We start from the raw sequence: 16,160 nt of genomic DNA on the forward strand, positions 1-16,160 counted from the left end.
TCTCTCTCTCTCTCTCTCTCTCTCTCTCTCTCTCTCTCTCTCTCTCTGTCTCTCCCCTTATGCCGGTCCGTCTATATGTCTGTCTGTCATTTTCTTTCCTTTTCCCTTTATATATTTGCACGCATGCGTTTTTCACTTATTTAAAATACGACTTCTCCGCGACGTCGAATTTAAACGAAACTACATAACATTTCTATTATGCATTCATAAGCAAAAAATATATTTTGTTTTATAATTCTTTGAAGCCTGTCTATGCATTTATTCAATGATTACGAGTGTAATTATTTCCCATATATATATATACAGATCTATATATATATATATGTATATGCGATTCTTATAAATATTTTCGTATATTAACTATTTCATTTGATTTGCAACAGGTATAAATACGCTCTTCATTAATTCCATATAAATTCGTAAGAGGTCATTGCGATTAGCAGGCCGTCTTCTCACACTACGCTATACCATCTACTGTATTAAAACTAATTAAAATATCTATCTCTACCTTTAATAATTAACTATTTAGAATTGTAATTATTTCAAAACCATTTATATTTATTTCTTTCATAAAGAAATGGGGAGACAACAACTACAAAGTCGCTTATAAATTTCATTAATTTCACTCCACATGCACAGCAAATTAACAAATTATTAAGACGATAAATGTCATTTTAGTTATTTTTAGAACTGGTTGTGTAGAGAGTAAGAGAATTTTCAGCTGTCGATAAATCATGCATTTTTCGTACTATCTTTCCATCGTAAAATTGCTATCTAATACGCTTGCTGATTTAAATGATGGTCGAGTTTACACTCACTATAAATCGGATCCTGATCAATATATATATATACGAAATTCCATATACACCGAATAAGCATCGCGCTTGAGATTTGAGTCCATGGCCATTGAGTTCTTCGTCGAGATCTTCTGTGCTACTCGGCCATTCAACCGCATAGTATAGATTAATGTCATCACATCACTTAATAAGTCTGCTTTCTGACATTGTACACATTCGAAGTGAGTGTCGCGTTTGTTTGCCCACTTTTCACTAACAAGAATAAAGTGCTGATCATTCAGATCGCTCTTTGGCCGACTATTTGGCAGTGGATGAAACATGGGTTCATTCACAGTTCAGTCAGCCAAGTTGACAAATTTCATGTAATCAGGCATAAAATTTTTGAACTTTCCGATTGAAATCATTGATTACATCAATTTGAAGAATTCTAGCGAAATGTGATGAAGACGTTCAAATCAAAAATTTGTAATAACATCTCAGTCCAATTGGCTTTTGATTCTCTTGTACCGGAATATAGTCGTAAAAGTAGAAAACCGCACGCATCCTTAGTGAGCTCTTAACTAATACAACAGTCAATAAATTTGTAGCGCAAGGTGCTCTGGTATCAAAGTTCCGAAGGGATCGGAAAAGTAGTCCCACTAGAGCAACTATAACTTCAAATTTAATGATCGAAATGTCAAGAAGTTTATATATATATATAAACAAGCTAAGCGTGGTAGTCCTAAATTGATTATGATTGACGTCACGATGTCGTAGGTTCGATGTTTTTAAAAATACCTTTTAGTGAATTAAAAGGTGAAAGACAAATTTTTTTTTGACAATAAATAGCGCATGGGCGCCAAAGATCTCAACGGTGCTGGGTAGGAGAGACTCGTTCCCAGCCGAATATAACTTTCTTACTTGCTTTTTGTTATTGTTGTGTGTTGGTGTAAGCATGTCTACAACATACGTTGACATTATCCGCCATTTTTGAAAGATACACATGTTCAACATGTTTCAGTGTGCTTGTGCGATTTTTTATTATCTAAAGAAGTGAATCAGCGAATGTGTATTAAGCTTTGTGTGCAACAAAAATAAAATCGAGGGCTACAATTCATTTAAAATGTTGGTTCTAGCATTTGGCGAATCCATTTTAGGAAAAATCATGTTTATGAGTGTTACACGGTCTTCGCAGATGGCCGAGAAGGTGTTCATGATGATCGCCGTCCTGGACGCCACAGCAACAATCGACGAAAAAGTTAAAGCAGTGAAGAAATCGTTATGTCGGCATATCGGTTGTCTCATGCCACGCAATTTTTTCAGGTATTTTGGGCATCAGACGTCATGAATACTGCGCCGTAATAACACGCCAGGTCATTGCATGCTCATAATTTTTTGGGCAAAAGGCCTGTGAAAGGACGGAGTTTTGGTAAGATGAAGGAGATAAAGATCGCGCCGCTGGAAGTACTCAAGGCGATACTATAAAGCGCATATCATAAAGTGCTTCGATGATTGAAAAAAATTCTGGCTTAAGTGTTGGTATTATATCTAAGGCGAATTACTTCGAAGCGAAGAAAATAGGTATTGACGCATAAATAAATATTTTTCGAGTAAAATGAAAAGTCACTTTTTTTGCAAGCATCTCGCATTTCATATATTGTCTAAAAAGTATTGAAACATTAGGAAAGTAAAATTTTTTATGAAATTATTTTATCTATTTAATTTACACTTAAAAGCTCAGCTTTTTAGATAGATTATTTATGTGATAGCGATATCTTCTATCTATAACTCTATGACAATCTTAAAAATCCGATTTAAGGACGATCTTCCGTATATATTTTCAATATATTAAATGGAAACGCCAAAATATTCGATATGTGGCACATACTTCATAATGTTCTTACCGACTTTAACGTTGGTATAATAATTTTTGTTTTTGTTATACAAATAGAAAAAAAAAAAAGCGACATTAGTTAAGTTTATGACCAATAAAAGTTTATTACAATTTAAAAAAAATCTTATGTCAAGTCAGGCTATTTGCTAATGTGTTATTTTTACATGTTCTTCTTCTTTTTATGTATGCTTATGTGTGCGTTTATTTTTTAGCCCACTGAAAATCATGGTTCTTCTACGTTGGAAGATAGTTGGTGTTGGGAGCCCGATAACTCCAAATCACCCGATAATGATCGCAGTTCAGAGACTTCGAGTGGTAATAGCCATGAAATGGTTAACATTACTTTGGAAGAGATACCCTTGGGTGCTTCGGCAAAATCTAGTAAAGCGCGTTGCCATCGTTTGGGTACGGGCGCGACAATTCAAAATGCTGAGCAGCATAAACGCTTACAACATCTGGAGGAGGAAAACAAACAACTGCAAATGTCTTTGGAAGAGCTAGATAGCCAACATAATCTGGCCATGCAAAACGTATTGGAATTGAAAGCGAATTTACAAGAGCAACTCTCTAACATTAACAATAATTATGAAGGGTTGAAGAAAGACTATCAACAGCAGTTCACAAGCTCTGAGCTAGAAATTGGTAAGCTTCGTAAAAAAGTTGAATTATTAGATGGAGAGAAGCAAATCGCTTTAAATGATAAGAGTAAGCTTGCTGAACGTTTAAAAAATTATGAGCTAGAATTGAAAGAAAGTGTGAGCGGAATGTCCGATTTGCAAAAGTTACTCGACAAGAAATCTAGCGACAATGTTGAATTAATTGAACGGATCAAAGAGAGCGAAGAGAAGTGTAAGAAGACTATGGAAGACAATGAAAAGCTATTCAAAAAGTTTAACGATCTATCCAAAGAGTTTGAAGAATTCAAAATGAATGATAAAAAGACGTCAGAATCTTCAGCTAGTTCGTCGGAGAAACAAAGTGAAGACGAATTTATTGTGGTACGTGATGGCGGCGACAATTCTCCTGATCCGGCAACGCCGCCTACGAAGGAGGATCTTAAAGATAAAATTGTTCAATTAGAGAATAAAGTTTCAAGTTTGCGTTCAGAAAATGAAAGTCTAACATTGAAAATTCAGGATCAGCAAAAAGCAAGTGATTGTACTTCAAACAAGTTAATTGAAAAACTCAAGGTTAAGGATGAAGAAAACGAGAATCTGGCTGAAGAGTTACGTATGTTGGCCATAGGCAATGAAGAAAAACAAGATCAGCTTGCATCTTTGGAAGCAAAGATGGCTGAGTCCGTTTCGGCTTATGAGACTTTAGATGAAAAGAAGTCAAAAATTTGCAACGAATTGCAACAAATAAAAGAAACTTTTAGTCAGCAAAATCATTTACTAGAAGCCGAGAATAAAAGTTTACAAAACGAATTGCAAAATTTGAAAATCTCCCAGGCTCGTATTAATGAATTGGAGCAAAGATTGCAAGCAATGACTTTAGAGAATCAGCAGTTGAAGCTTAACGCCGAAGCTATTACTGAAACATCATTTAATCTTAATGAGGACATGGAAGAAAAGCTTAAATTATTAAGCGAAGAAAATGCTAATCTGAAATCGGAAATCTTAAGGATAACCGACTCGAACTTTAAACGAGCCATAGCCGAAGAGAAGCAAACAATAACTGATTTGGATGAAGACGAAGAAGATCAAGAAGACGAATTGGATATATTGTATGATAAATGCAAAAACATCATAAAAGCGCAAAACTTTATGGGAGAACCGGCTTTAGAAGAAATGCAAAAACTGTATAACATACTTAGAGGTAAACTCACGAAAGCGCACGATGTAGAGAAAAATTTAACTCGGGTATCAGTAGAAATTCTTGATTTACAAGATAGCAAATTAGTTTGGGATCATGAAAAGAAAACATTGGAGGCGGACATTTCTCAATACATATTACAGTGCGATGAGCTTATGAAGAACAACGAAATTCTACTTAATGAATTGGAGAATTACAAACGTCACAAATTGGAAACAATATCGGAAAATAACGAGGAGAATATTGTACAACTGGAAACGCAATTGGAAGAATGTAATAAATTAAATTTGACCTTAGAACAAGAATATAATGAACTCCATAGGCGTATTGAGGAATTGGAAAAGGAGAAGCAGCAACTTAACGAGAAATTAAGAGAAATTCAAATTCATAACGAGAAGTTCATGATTAAGGAGAAAGATCTAAATTTACAAATCGAGACCTTGGAATTAGAAAAATGCAATATATTGCTTGAATTAAATGATATCAAAATGAATACCGATAAAGGATCAGAGCGTCATAACACTTTGCAAGAATGTGAAGAGAAATGCCACGATTTGGAGAGACAACTTTCCGCTTTGGCTAAAGATCATGCCGATCTCGTAATTGCCTTGCAAACACAGAAAGCAGCATTTGTTGATGCCATTAAGAAGCATGAGCAAACATTTAACGAAAAACAGTTATTGGAAAATCAATGTAAAGAATTGCAAAAAACGCTGTTCGACAATCAGGAAGAATGCAAGCGAGAGCTTATGGCTAAAGACATTGTGATTGAAAGTTTGAAACAAGATAGCACAAGCTGGGCAAAAGAAAATGATATATTAAAAGCTGACAAACGCTCCTTGAACAATAAAATTGATGAGCTGCATCAGCAATTGCTGGCGAGCGCTGACAAAGAACAAATTTTAAATACCCAAATAGAAATGTTAAGTGAACAGCAAATTAGTCCCGAAGAAGTTGATCATTTAAAAGCCGAGAAACGTAAAATTGAAGATCAGTTTTATAATCTGGAACAAGAGTTGAAAAATTCTAAAACTGAAATTCAAATGCTAAAGGAAAAATCGATCGCTCATTCTCTTGGTGATATCAGTCAGGCCATTTCGCATGCAAAGCAAGATGCCAAGCTATTAGATACAGCAGATATGCAAAAAAATTTGGAAACTTTAACATTTGAAAAACAAGAATTTATTAAAGCACTACAACAAAAACATTCCGAAAATATGCAATACTATATGGAAATTCAACGTTTGACAATAGCTTTGCAGAACGCACAACAGCGCCAGCAAGAAAATGAGAATAAATCCTGTGATAAATGCCCCGCATTAGAAGCAACCGCCAATGAATTGAAAAAAGAACAAGAAAAACTGAAAGATCAAATAAATTTCCTTAAAGAAAAATCAGACATATTAACTACAAATTTATTAACTGAACAAACAAATCAAAAGCTAATGCAACAAGAGAAAAATGATGTTTTAGAACAAAATGCTACTTTACGCAAAGATCTGGAACGTTTGCGCGGTCACCTACTGGAGATCGAAGATATGCATACGCAGGAGACGATGGAAATGCAAAATGAACTTGAAACTACAAAAGAAAGAATGTTAACATTGGAGGAAGAAGTGTCTAAATCAAACAATGCATATACCTCGGCAAGGTAAGTAACAATAATATAACAATAATATAACAATACATAACGAAAATTTGCAGTAATTGCTTTGTTCATACGTAGTAAGGAAAGTAAGGATATCATTAACGGCAATAGTAACGATATGATAATCGTTTCGCAGCGAATCTGAACGCAATATACAGAAACTGTATAGTATTTTAATTATAGCAGACATGTCGAGACGCGCTAATCGTTGGGCGAGGACTTGTAACTGACTCTTTATGTAAATATATGTAAAAAAACTTTATATCATTATTTATTGTAGGGCGCGTTGATCTATTACATGCCAACAATTAATTAAAACTAATTTTTAACTTGAAATAGAACCAGTAAAAAAAATAATGTGGGCCTGTAATGTCCACAACTAAATATCGTACATCATTTATTAACGCAATACGCCGTTATGCGGAAAGTGGTCGAAAACTTGGTCTGATTGGCACCATTTTCAAGCAAAAACACGTCAGACCTTACCAAAATATTATCAAAATATTCCAAAAATTGCGACTTGTAGACTGAACGCAAGAAAACAAGACAGATAGGCGGATGGTATTACAAGCTTGGATCAGATTCAGAAAGTTATTCTGAATCAGTCGGTACAATAAGAGATGGGTCTATCTCAAATCCTTCTGGGCGATGCATACATCCCCACTAAGTTAACGGGGTAAACGGCTGTAAATGCCTAAAAAAAAATACATTTTTAATGCCAATTTTAGATAGGGATAGAAGAAAAGGTAGCAGTACTCTGAAGTATTAGAACAAAAAAAAAAAAAAAAAAAAAAAAAAAAATTGGAAAAAAATTAAAAAATGGCGACACCGCAGCCATCCTCTTCTTGGGGTTTGTAAGGCACGCAGCATTAGTGGTTTTTAGAAATATTGTTTTTTGTGTAAGCGGAGAGTGTTTGAGCGAAAAAGTACAACTTTTCGAAAAAAAAAGGCGCTCTTTTATTAATAAAAAATGTTTACATGTATTAGCTTGGCGGGAAAACCCTACGTGTTTCGCTAGAGAATGCAAGTTTTAACGATACTGCAGTGTAGTGCTGGTGAAAAAAACTAAAAGTGTTTTGACTTATGCTACGTGCCCGTTTGTAAGATATATATAACAGATATGTTTTTTTAACCATCAAAAAGTTTTTGTTATTTCCCCTTGATCGACCACTTTTGGGTCATTATTGCCTCTTTTGCTGTATCTGCTTTATATGTTGCAAAATGGTGTAAAAAATGACAAGAAAATATACAATTCTATAGCCGAATCCATACAAAAGCCAAAAAATGTGGTCCCAAACTTTTGATTTGATTTTGTTAGAAGCCATCAAAGCGTCGGAATCGCTCTCAGCCTCATATCTACGTGCAGGTTACCCTGGTGATGCTACGCGAACAGATCTCTTCGTTGGGAATGCTTTTAATTGCACGTAAATACTTTCTAAACTTCTACTTCCGCTAGTGCACTAGAGGAGGTAGCAATCGTAAGGCAAGACATCAAGTTGCAATTCATTTGACACAAGTAGCGCTTCGGTGGTAGTTCGAAATTCTCAAGGAAAAATTTCTTTTGAGAATTCGAACTAATGAATTTTACCCCTACCCGTCTATTCTAACGAGTCAGGAAAGCACCAATTAATTAAATAGAAGAGAAATTGACTTTTTGAAAAATTTCCACCGTCTTACCCCTCATACATATATATATATATATATATATATATATATATATATATATATATAATATATACATGCATATATATATATTATCTATAAATTCTGTTTAAAACATGCATAAAGAGATCTTATAACGTCTAATAATATTGAATGTCCTAGCAAAGCTATATGGGTTCGTGTCTTGAAAAAAAAAAGCCCTCTAGATATTTATACTTGTAAATAAAAATAGCTCCTCTCATACATACACACAATTGATATGCATTAAAAAGGACGTACATAACTTCGTTGAGAAGGGTTCGCTGTGTGTCTTATGATGTTATTGTCATCTTTCAGCAATCACTGAATAAAATATGCATTTTGGGTACTTACTGCTTTCGCTTAGATATGCGTTGATTTGCGAATGCTCGACATTCGTTATCTGCAAATGCGTGAAGTGTACGTTGATGCATCACGTATGCATGCATATGTGTATGCAAACTTGAAAAAAGAAATAAAAACGGTGACCAATTTAAACTGTATAACACAACAACTAAGACCACGTATTAATGTGACTAATAGAAGTAACTAACCATTACTCAGTCTAGACGAAACAGCTGTCGAATGAAAACAACACACCTGTTTCAGGCTTTTGCAATTCTTAGAAAATTAATTGCAATTTTATCAGTTAATTATTTGAGAGCGAAAACCGTGAAAATTGCACTGTAGCCGTGAAACGAAATGAAATGCCTTGCGACCATATAGAAAAAAAAAAAATTCGTTTTATTTCATTGATAAAGTGAAGAGAAACAGAAAAACAAAAAAAAAAAAAAAAAAATGTCGTTAACTTTTAAAATTCTTATCGGCGTTAAATATTGATTTTTAAGGTTTTTGGAAAAAGGAAAACTATAAAAATTGTTGTTTTAATTAAATTTCATTCACCGGAACTTTTACATTTAATGCTATAAAAATGATTTGAAATTATAGCATACGAGCCAATCAGCATGCTGAAACATTGCAGGCGCAATATGCTTTGTTAGTCCAGCAGCGAGATGAGTTAGTCGCCAAATTGAGTTTGGCTGAAGATCGCGAATCGAAAAATCAAGCGGCTCTTACTAATCTTCAATGTGCGTTAGAGCAATTTCAAAATGGTAAATAAATATTTATAATATATTTCAAGTGAGTAAAATAATGACTTGACCGCATGAGATTTAATTGCAAAACCTATTGTGAAAAATCAAATTACGAATTGTGTTGTGTGTAATGTGATTTTTTAATTTTTTTATTTTTTATTATTATTAACAAAAATTCCTTTTAAGGACTTTTATACTATTTTATTTGTCTTTTGGCATTTGACATGGTTTTGTGAAAGTATTTAAATCTATTTTCTTCCATAGATAAAGAAAACGACATTAAGTTGGCCACGCAACGTTTACGTAAAGAATTGCAGCAACACTGCGACAAAGAGAATGAATTGCAAATCGAAATGCAACAATTGCAGCAGCAATTGACCGAAGCCAATCAAGGCTTGAGGGCCGCCTCTAGGCTATCGGATCAATTAGAAGCCAGCCAGCAAACGGTAGCAGTATTAAGAGAAGAGGGTACGTTGAACGTTTCATTTCGCTTTAATAATAACATGAATTGTAAATAATGCATAGCACCCACCAAGTGAACTAACAAACTTCGCATCCAGTTTTTGTTTCTTCTTTTAAATAAGTTTTCCTTATTTATTTTAAAACAGAAAAAAGAAAAAGTCGGGTCACACAGTATAAGCACTACTGCTCTTAATAATATATAGTACGCGGCACTAGATTTGTTTTTTTTTTTTTTTTTTTTCTTGTTGCTTTCGTGTAAACGAAAATTGTTATTAACAATGAAAAGCATGTTAACAGCGTTCACTCTCTCACTTTCCAAAAAAAAAAAAAGTGTACATTTTTTTTTTTTTTTTTTTTTTTTTTTTTTTTTTTTTTTAAGAAAACGTATCAAATCACCATTTATATCATCACACAGTTATTTTTCTAAATGAAAGAATTCTTAAAAATAAATATCAGCTGGTAATTCTGGGATATTTATAACTCGGAATTTCAGTTGGTATAAATTTTTCTGAATTAATTTTTTACATCATTATTAAAATATATAACAAAAAGAGCGAATTCTTCAAAAAAAAAAAAAAAAAAAAACAGAAAAAAAAAGGAAAAAATTATATAAATTGTGCTTTGGAAGAAAGATGCAAAACTAATTTTTTACATTATTTTTTTATTAATTTGGTATTTATTTTTTTATATATATATTTTTTTAATTTTTATTTATTATGATTTTTGCATAGTCGGTATCGGTTGAAAGTAACCTTGTTTTCGTCATAACAACACATACATATATTAACAGTTCAGCTTTTTCATTAACGATGAAAAAATGAAATCAAATTTTTGAACATTCGGTTTTCAGCTATAGAACACTTAACGGAGCAGGTCGAAGAGGTTTTTTTTTTGTTATTTATTTATTTATTTTTTTTTTTTTGATGGAAAAAACAGTAATAGAATAATAGTATTCGAGGAGTGTATCAACTGTACCCTTAAATACTGAAAAAAAAATTTTTTTTGAGAGACATATTTAAAAAAAATTGCAAAACCGTGGTCATTCTCGCGATGCTCTGTGATATCGGGCCTGCATTGGTACGAACTCAAATCAAAAACCAAAAAAAAAACCGTTTAATTACACACCAATAGCTAGAGAAGTATATAAGTTTTCGTGTTGCAAAATATTTATTTTGGTGTAATGGGCGAGCGCTAGAGTGAAAAAAATGTTTAAAAAAAAAATGTTAATGCCGAATATCATTTTAACGATACCGGAAAGAAAATCGTATGAAAACAATGAAAATTTGTAGGAGCTATTCGTATGGCCCCGACTATCCAAAATTGTATTTCGAGAAAAGCTTGTTTGAAGTCCCAACTGCCCGTGTACTGACCATGAAAGGTTATATTTAAAAAGTTAAATCTTCTAATCACTTCCAGAATTGGCTTTGATATGTCGATTCAAAAAATTTGATATTTTCGGTAAATTTTCAATGGCGTGTCAACCCTCTTGGCAAAAGGTGATTGTGCTAATTAGAGTTAGATTGTAGTAATCAATTGCGCAGAAGCACTCGATCGAACTGCGCATGCAAACGCTAACTATTCTTTGTCTATTGTTGGTTTGCTCTCTCGTTAGAGACTGAAGGCTAATCTTTGTAGCCGTAAACACTTTCTAGTATTCACTGAGAAAGAGGGAACAGGATATTATTCATTTTCCTAAACGTACAAAATAGAGAGAGAAAGAAAGAAAGAAAGAGAGAGAGAGAGAGAGAGAGAAAAGTAAAGATGAAATATAAAATACTGTTAAAGCTGAAAGTCTAAAGCGAAATAAAACGATGTATTGTTGTTATACATATTATAAACATATATATTTAAATCAGATCAAGACTAACTCCATTAAAATTTGTGTTTAAAATAAATTCATTTACGCTTTACGCTTCAACATTCATGCAATTAGCAATAATTTTAACTTGATTTCTTGTGGCGTAGGATATTCACAATTCGTGTTAAAGTCAATTTCATATCAATTTTGGAAAATCGTAATAACTGCCTAAAAAAAAGACCACATAAAGATTTATCGTCATTGGTTTTTTTTGTCAGCGTATATTCGCTCTGTTGGGGTATTACAACGTCGATTCGTCTGTCTGTCTGTCTGTCTGCCTGTCTGCCCACTGTCCATGTATTCTCGTGTAAACTTACAGGTCGTAATTTTCGAGATATGTTTATGAAATTTCCCACACTGACGTACTTTGTCTGAAGAATGAACGCTACCGAAAATGGTTCGGAGTGGTCCACTTTTTCGACCACTCCCCATATAACGCCTTATTTTAAAAAATCGATATAAGACAAAATACTGTAATTTTTAGAATTTCTCGACAAAAATTATTTAGTAATAGTATTTCGGCATTCTAAATTGCTATGGAAAATTTTAATCGGATGTGGCAATTTTTTTGAAACCCTTCACATATGACTTTTCCGGGGAAAACTAAATTTTTATAGAGGCCTAATGGCCCAATTTTCAATTATTCTTGATGAAAATTCGTTTATAATAACAATTTAATGTACAAGTTCACTTTACCGAATTAGGACCAGATAGGTCAATTTTTTTTGATCCCATGGTGAAAATTGATTCATAATACAAAATTGACAAAGAAATCAAACTTACCGAATTTGGTCCAAGTAAATGAAATAGATGTTGCTTGTAAGGATTCTTTGGATGTACAAGCCTTTATATGCCAGCAAGTTGTCTTTGTTAATGATCCGTGATGAAAATTTGTTCATGATGGTTATTTGACATAAAAATCAAGCGGACCAAATTTGAACCACATGCATCTAATTCTTGGATACCATTCCATATTAGATATATAGGGATTATTATAAAAGCAAGCCTTTATATGGAGAGAAAGTGTAATTTCACCTTTTTTTATGATCTAAGGTGAGAAATAATAAAATTGCTAACAAGTAAATTAACGATCGCGCCGTGGGATGTTTTCGTGGCTTTCATAAAAACTATACCTTTCAATGAAGTTAACGTGTATTATCGAGTGACGAGTGAATAATTGTATTAGTCGAAGTGATGTAGGGCATCTTATAATCGGCCTAGCTCGACTATACGTTTAATTTCAATATAGGCATACGTAAGAATTCATTTCGAATGATAAAAATATCAATCTTTACAGACTTTTACTGATTTGATCGTTGAACGGCAGAACTATTACTTTGTGGCTGGTCAAGTTAAACGTTGAGAAACCCTTATATTGTTCTACGAATTAATCGAGTGACATGTTATATTAATCCAATTAGAAAAATTCACCCTAAATGCGTAAATACAGATGTTTCACATTCTTGCAATTTTTGTGGTGGTTGTTGCTTTCAATAACTTTAAAGCTATTGCAATTATTATTAGTTTGTGTGTTTTCAAAAATGTAAATATTAAAAAAAAAAAAAAATAGAAGTCATGTCATTCCAATAGTAGAATAATAATCTGTTATGTGAAAAAGATGATATCTCTAAGCAAGCTCGAGATTTCATACATCGTCATCAATACCATTACTATCATCGTCATCCCTTACATTTTTTAATCCATTCACCTCATCATTTAAATAGAGAAATGAAGCACTTTCTAAATTCATTTATTTATAATTTCGGCTTAAATATTAAATATACAACTGCTTACTGATGGTTATATTCATTTTAATAAAAAAAAAAATATAAAAAAAAGTTTTCCTTTCCCCCCTTATATTATAATAAGAAATTTAAAACAACAAAAAAAAAAAAAAAAAAAAGAAAAAAAAGCAAGCAATTCCTTTCAATGCAATTTCCAAAAATTTTAGTTATTCTCCTTGTTTTGTTTTGCTACAAAAACTGCCATTAGACATCCCGGAAAATGTGCAAGTGTTCAGGCAATCTCAGTATGTAATGTGGTTAGATTTGTTTATATATGAATTCACGTTGCATGTGGAGATTACCTGATACTGCATTCAAATCTACACTAATGTTGTTGTTATGTTTTCTTTTTTTTTAAGTTTTCATATATATATATATATATATGTATATATATATGTATATATATACATTATGTATTACATTATTACATATATATATATCTATATATATATATACATATATATATTATATTATATATATACATATATATATTATATTATATATATATATTATGTATATATTATGTATTACATATTATGTATATTATGTATTATATATTATATATTATATATATATGTACAATTTTCTTTTAAATTTATTTAAATTATATTTTCATTTAATCAATTAATTATTGTTGTGTTGTCTATTTAAAATAACGTTCGTTTCTTTTCTCTGAAACCGTACGCTGAAGCATGTTTCAATTTTGTTATCATTTTGTTAAATTATATTTCCAAAAAAACAAAAAAATAACTTTTTGTGCTTGTATATATATATATATATATATATATATATATATATATATATAATATAATATGTAATACATAATATATATAATATATATATATGTATATATATATATGTATATTTATGTGAATAATGAATGCTGATGAAATTGTGAAAGAATTTTTTTTTGAATGCATTTTACTGGCAGAGTATTACTTAGGTACTGGTGTGACTTTGTAAGAAAATTTTCTTTCGAGAATAACAACAGCCAGTACTTATGTCATACTGTCCCAGTTTGAAATGCTCTGGCAACAGTCAATAAATCCGCATGAACCGAACAATAATTAAATAACAATGAAGACCAAAAAATAATTGCATAAATAAATCACGTGTAACGTTAAGTGAATGAGAATAACCAAAAATATATATGCAATATATATATATATATATATATATATATATACGTTTTTGCCAATTTTAATTACTCTCTAAAAATGCGATATTTATTGTCTACACAAAAGCTAACTCCTTCTATATATTTAGAAAATAAATTTTTTATTTATTTATAATATAGTCGATGCGTTAAAACAACATACTGCTAAACTGGAAGAAAAGCTTTCCAGCACCGAATCTAGTCAAACGGATAAAATTGAAAAAAGTCTTATTAAGAGTTTGTTTATTGGTTACGTGGTTAGCGGTAATCCTAACGATAAACATCAGATATTACGTATGATAGCTTCACTTCTAGGGTTTACACAAAATGAAACCGATAAAGTTGGTCTTAATAAACAGACCAGCGGTTGGTTGGGCTCAATATTAGGCGGCGGTACTGGTGGCGGTGGAGGTGGAGGTGGAGGTGGAGGTGGAGCAGCAGTAGGAGTAGGAGTAGGAGGAGGAGGAGGAGGAGGAGGAGGAGGAGGTAAAATTTAATAATATGTTTAAAATTTAAATAAAAATTAATTATTACTTGCTTTTCTTTCTTTTATTTAATAATTTTTGTTATAAAACCTTTAGCGTCGCATTCTAAGGAGAATTTAATGCAGGCTTTCGTTCAATTCTTGGAACAGGAATCCCGTCCCAAGATGAATGTCCAACAAATGCCTAATTTACTAAATATTACAACATCGTCATCATCGCGTCGTACATCGTCGTCTAGTAATCCGGGTTCTGCAATAAATACTTCGCCTACTTCGGTATCTTCGCCAGCTCCTGTACCTATACAACCTTCGCTTTTGAATTCTAATGTAATTGATGACTTCACGCCTACTCGCAACTCTAGTTCAATATTAAAAGATATTTTAAGTGATTCTTGATTATATTAATATACATTATATATAAATATATATATTTTTTTCTTTTTTTCCAATGTATTTCGCACGCATACTTCATCCATATTATGTATGAGTGTTTTGTTTTTGTAAATATTTTAAGATAATCTGTTTGTACACATGTTTTTTTTTTCATATTTTATCTATGATTACTTTACATAATTAATATAAATAAAAAAAACTAGCAAGACGAAAAAGAAAAAGAAAATAAGCTACAACTAACTATCTCCAGAGACATTTGATTTCTGAAGATGACGCGTAATCGATAAATTCGGATCCTTCTTATTTAGCAGCAATATTTTCTTTATACCTTCTTTATACTTTGTTTTGCTTTATTGGCCTAGGAAGATTATCGATTGTGTAAATATAAGTAATTAAATAAATAAATTGAATTTATGCACAGAGCGTTTGCCGGGACGATTATAATCACAAAATTTCTTATTATTGTTTCTCACCTAAAAGATCTTTACTGAAACATAAATGGAATGGCTGGATATTAGTTAGAGCCACTGCAAGGTGGCATACTAGGCTTATCAAATACTGATAAGGCTGTATTCATCTTGCGAAAATGTTTGCAGTACTCATAAGAATACCACAGAGACCTTGAATTCTGGATCTATCTATGTATGTCTGTCCCTTCGTTTGTGCAATGTTTAATGTAAAAATTTTTCTGGTTGCAATAATTAAGATGTCGATTTAAAATTTGCAAGACTATTGCACGACGACTCATATACAAAATGGGTCCACTTTGTTAAAGGGTGCGCTGACAGTAAGTTATAAATCTCGAACACCTTTGCGAATGCGCATAATCTGTGGGCGACTTTACAGTATAGGACAGTACAATGTACACAGGTCGTAAAAACCGCCCACCCCTCGTCCATGCCATAGAAAATAAAAATTGCGTTTTATGTTCGAGTTACTTCGACTTAAAAAAAAAAAAAAAAAAGAAAAAAATTAGAGTTTCGATGCGGTTTTTCTCGTGTCAATTGAATGAAATTGAATGGTCGGGATTTTGATTTTCGAATACGATTTACCCTAAGGTAAATTATATATATATAAATATATCCTCGATTAGCAATGAATTTTAAGCCGATTTAA

At 32.1% G+C, this 16,160-nt stretch overlaps 1 protein-coding gene across 1 annotated transcript in view; it reads left to right on the plus strand.

Annotated features, from left to right (window-relative positions):
- Positions 1 to 15,224, plus strand: part of LOC119631248 (thyroid receptor-interacting protein 11) — a 56,419-nt gene extending 41,195 nt beyond the window's left edge. Inside the window, exons 3-7 of the mRNA XM_038023300.1 lie at positions 2,883 to 6,136; positions 8,762 to 8,925; positions 9,172 to 9,375; positions 14,309 to 14,578; positions 14,749 to 15,224. Of these exons, the coding sequence (XP_037879228.1) occupies positions 2,883 to 6,136; positions 8,762 to 8,925; positions 9,172 to 9,375; positions 14,309 to 14,578; positions 14,749 to 15,047 (4,191 nt within the window). The 3' untranslated portion in view covers positions 15,048 to 15,224. The remainder of the gene's footprint in view (positions 1 to 2,882; positions 6,137 to 8,761; positions 8,926 to 9,171; positions 9,376 to 14,308; positions 14,579 to 14,748) is intronic.
- The last annotated feature ends 936 nt before the right edge of the window (positions 15,225 to 16,160 follow it).

Source organism: Glossina fuscipes, unplaced genomic scaffold, assembly GCF_014805625.2.
Source record: "Glossina fuscipes isolate IAEA_lab_2018 unplaced genomic scaffold, Yale_Gfus_2 0, whole genome shotgun sequence".
Taxonomy (NCBI): Eukaryota; Metazoa; Arthropoda; class Insecta; order Diptera; family Glossinidae; genus Glossina; species Glossina fuscipes.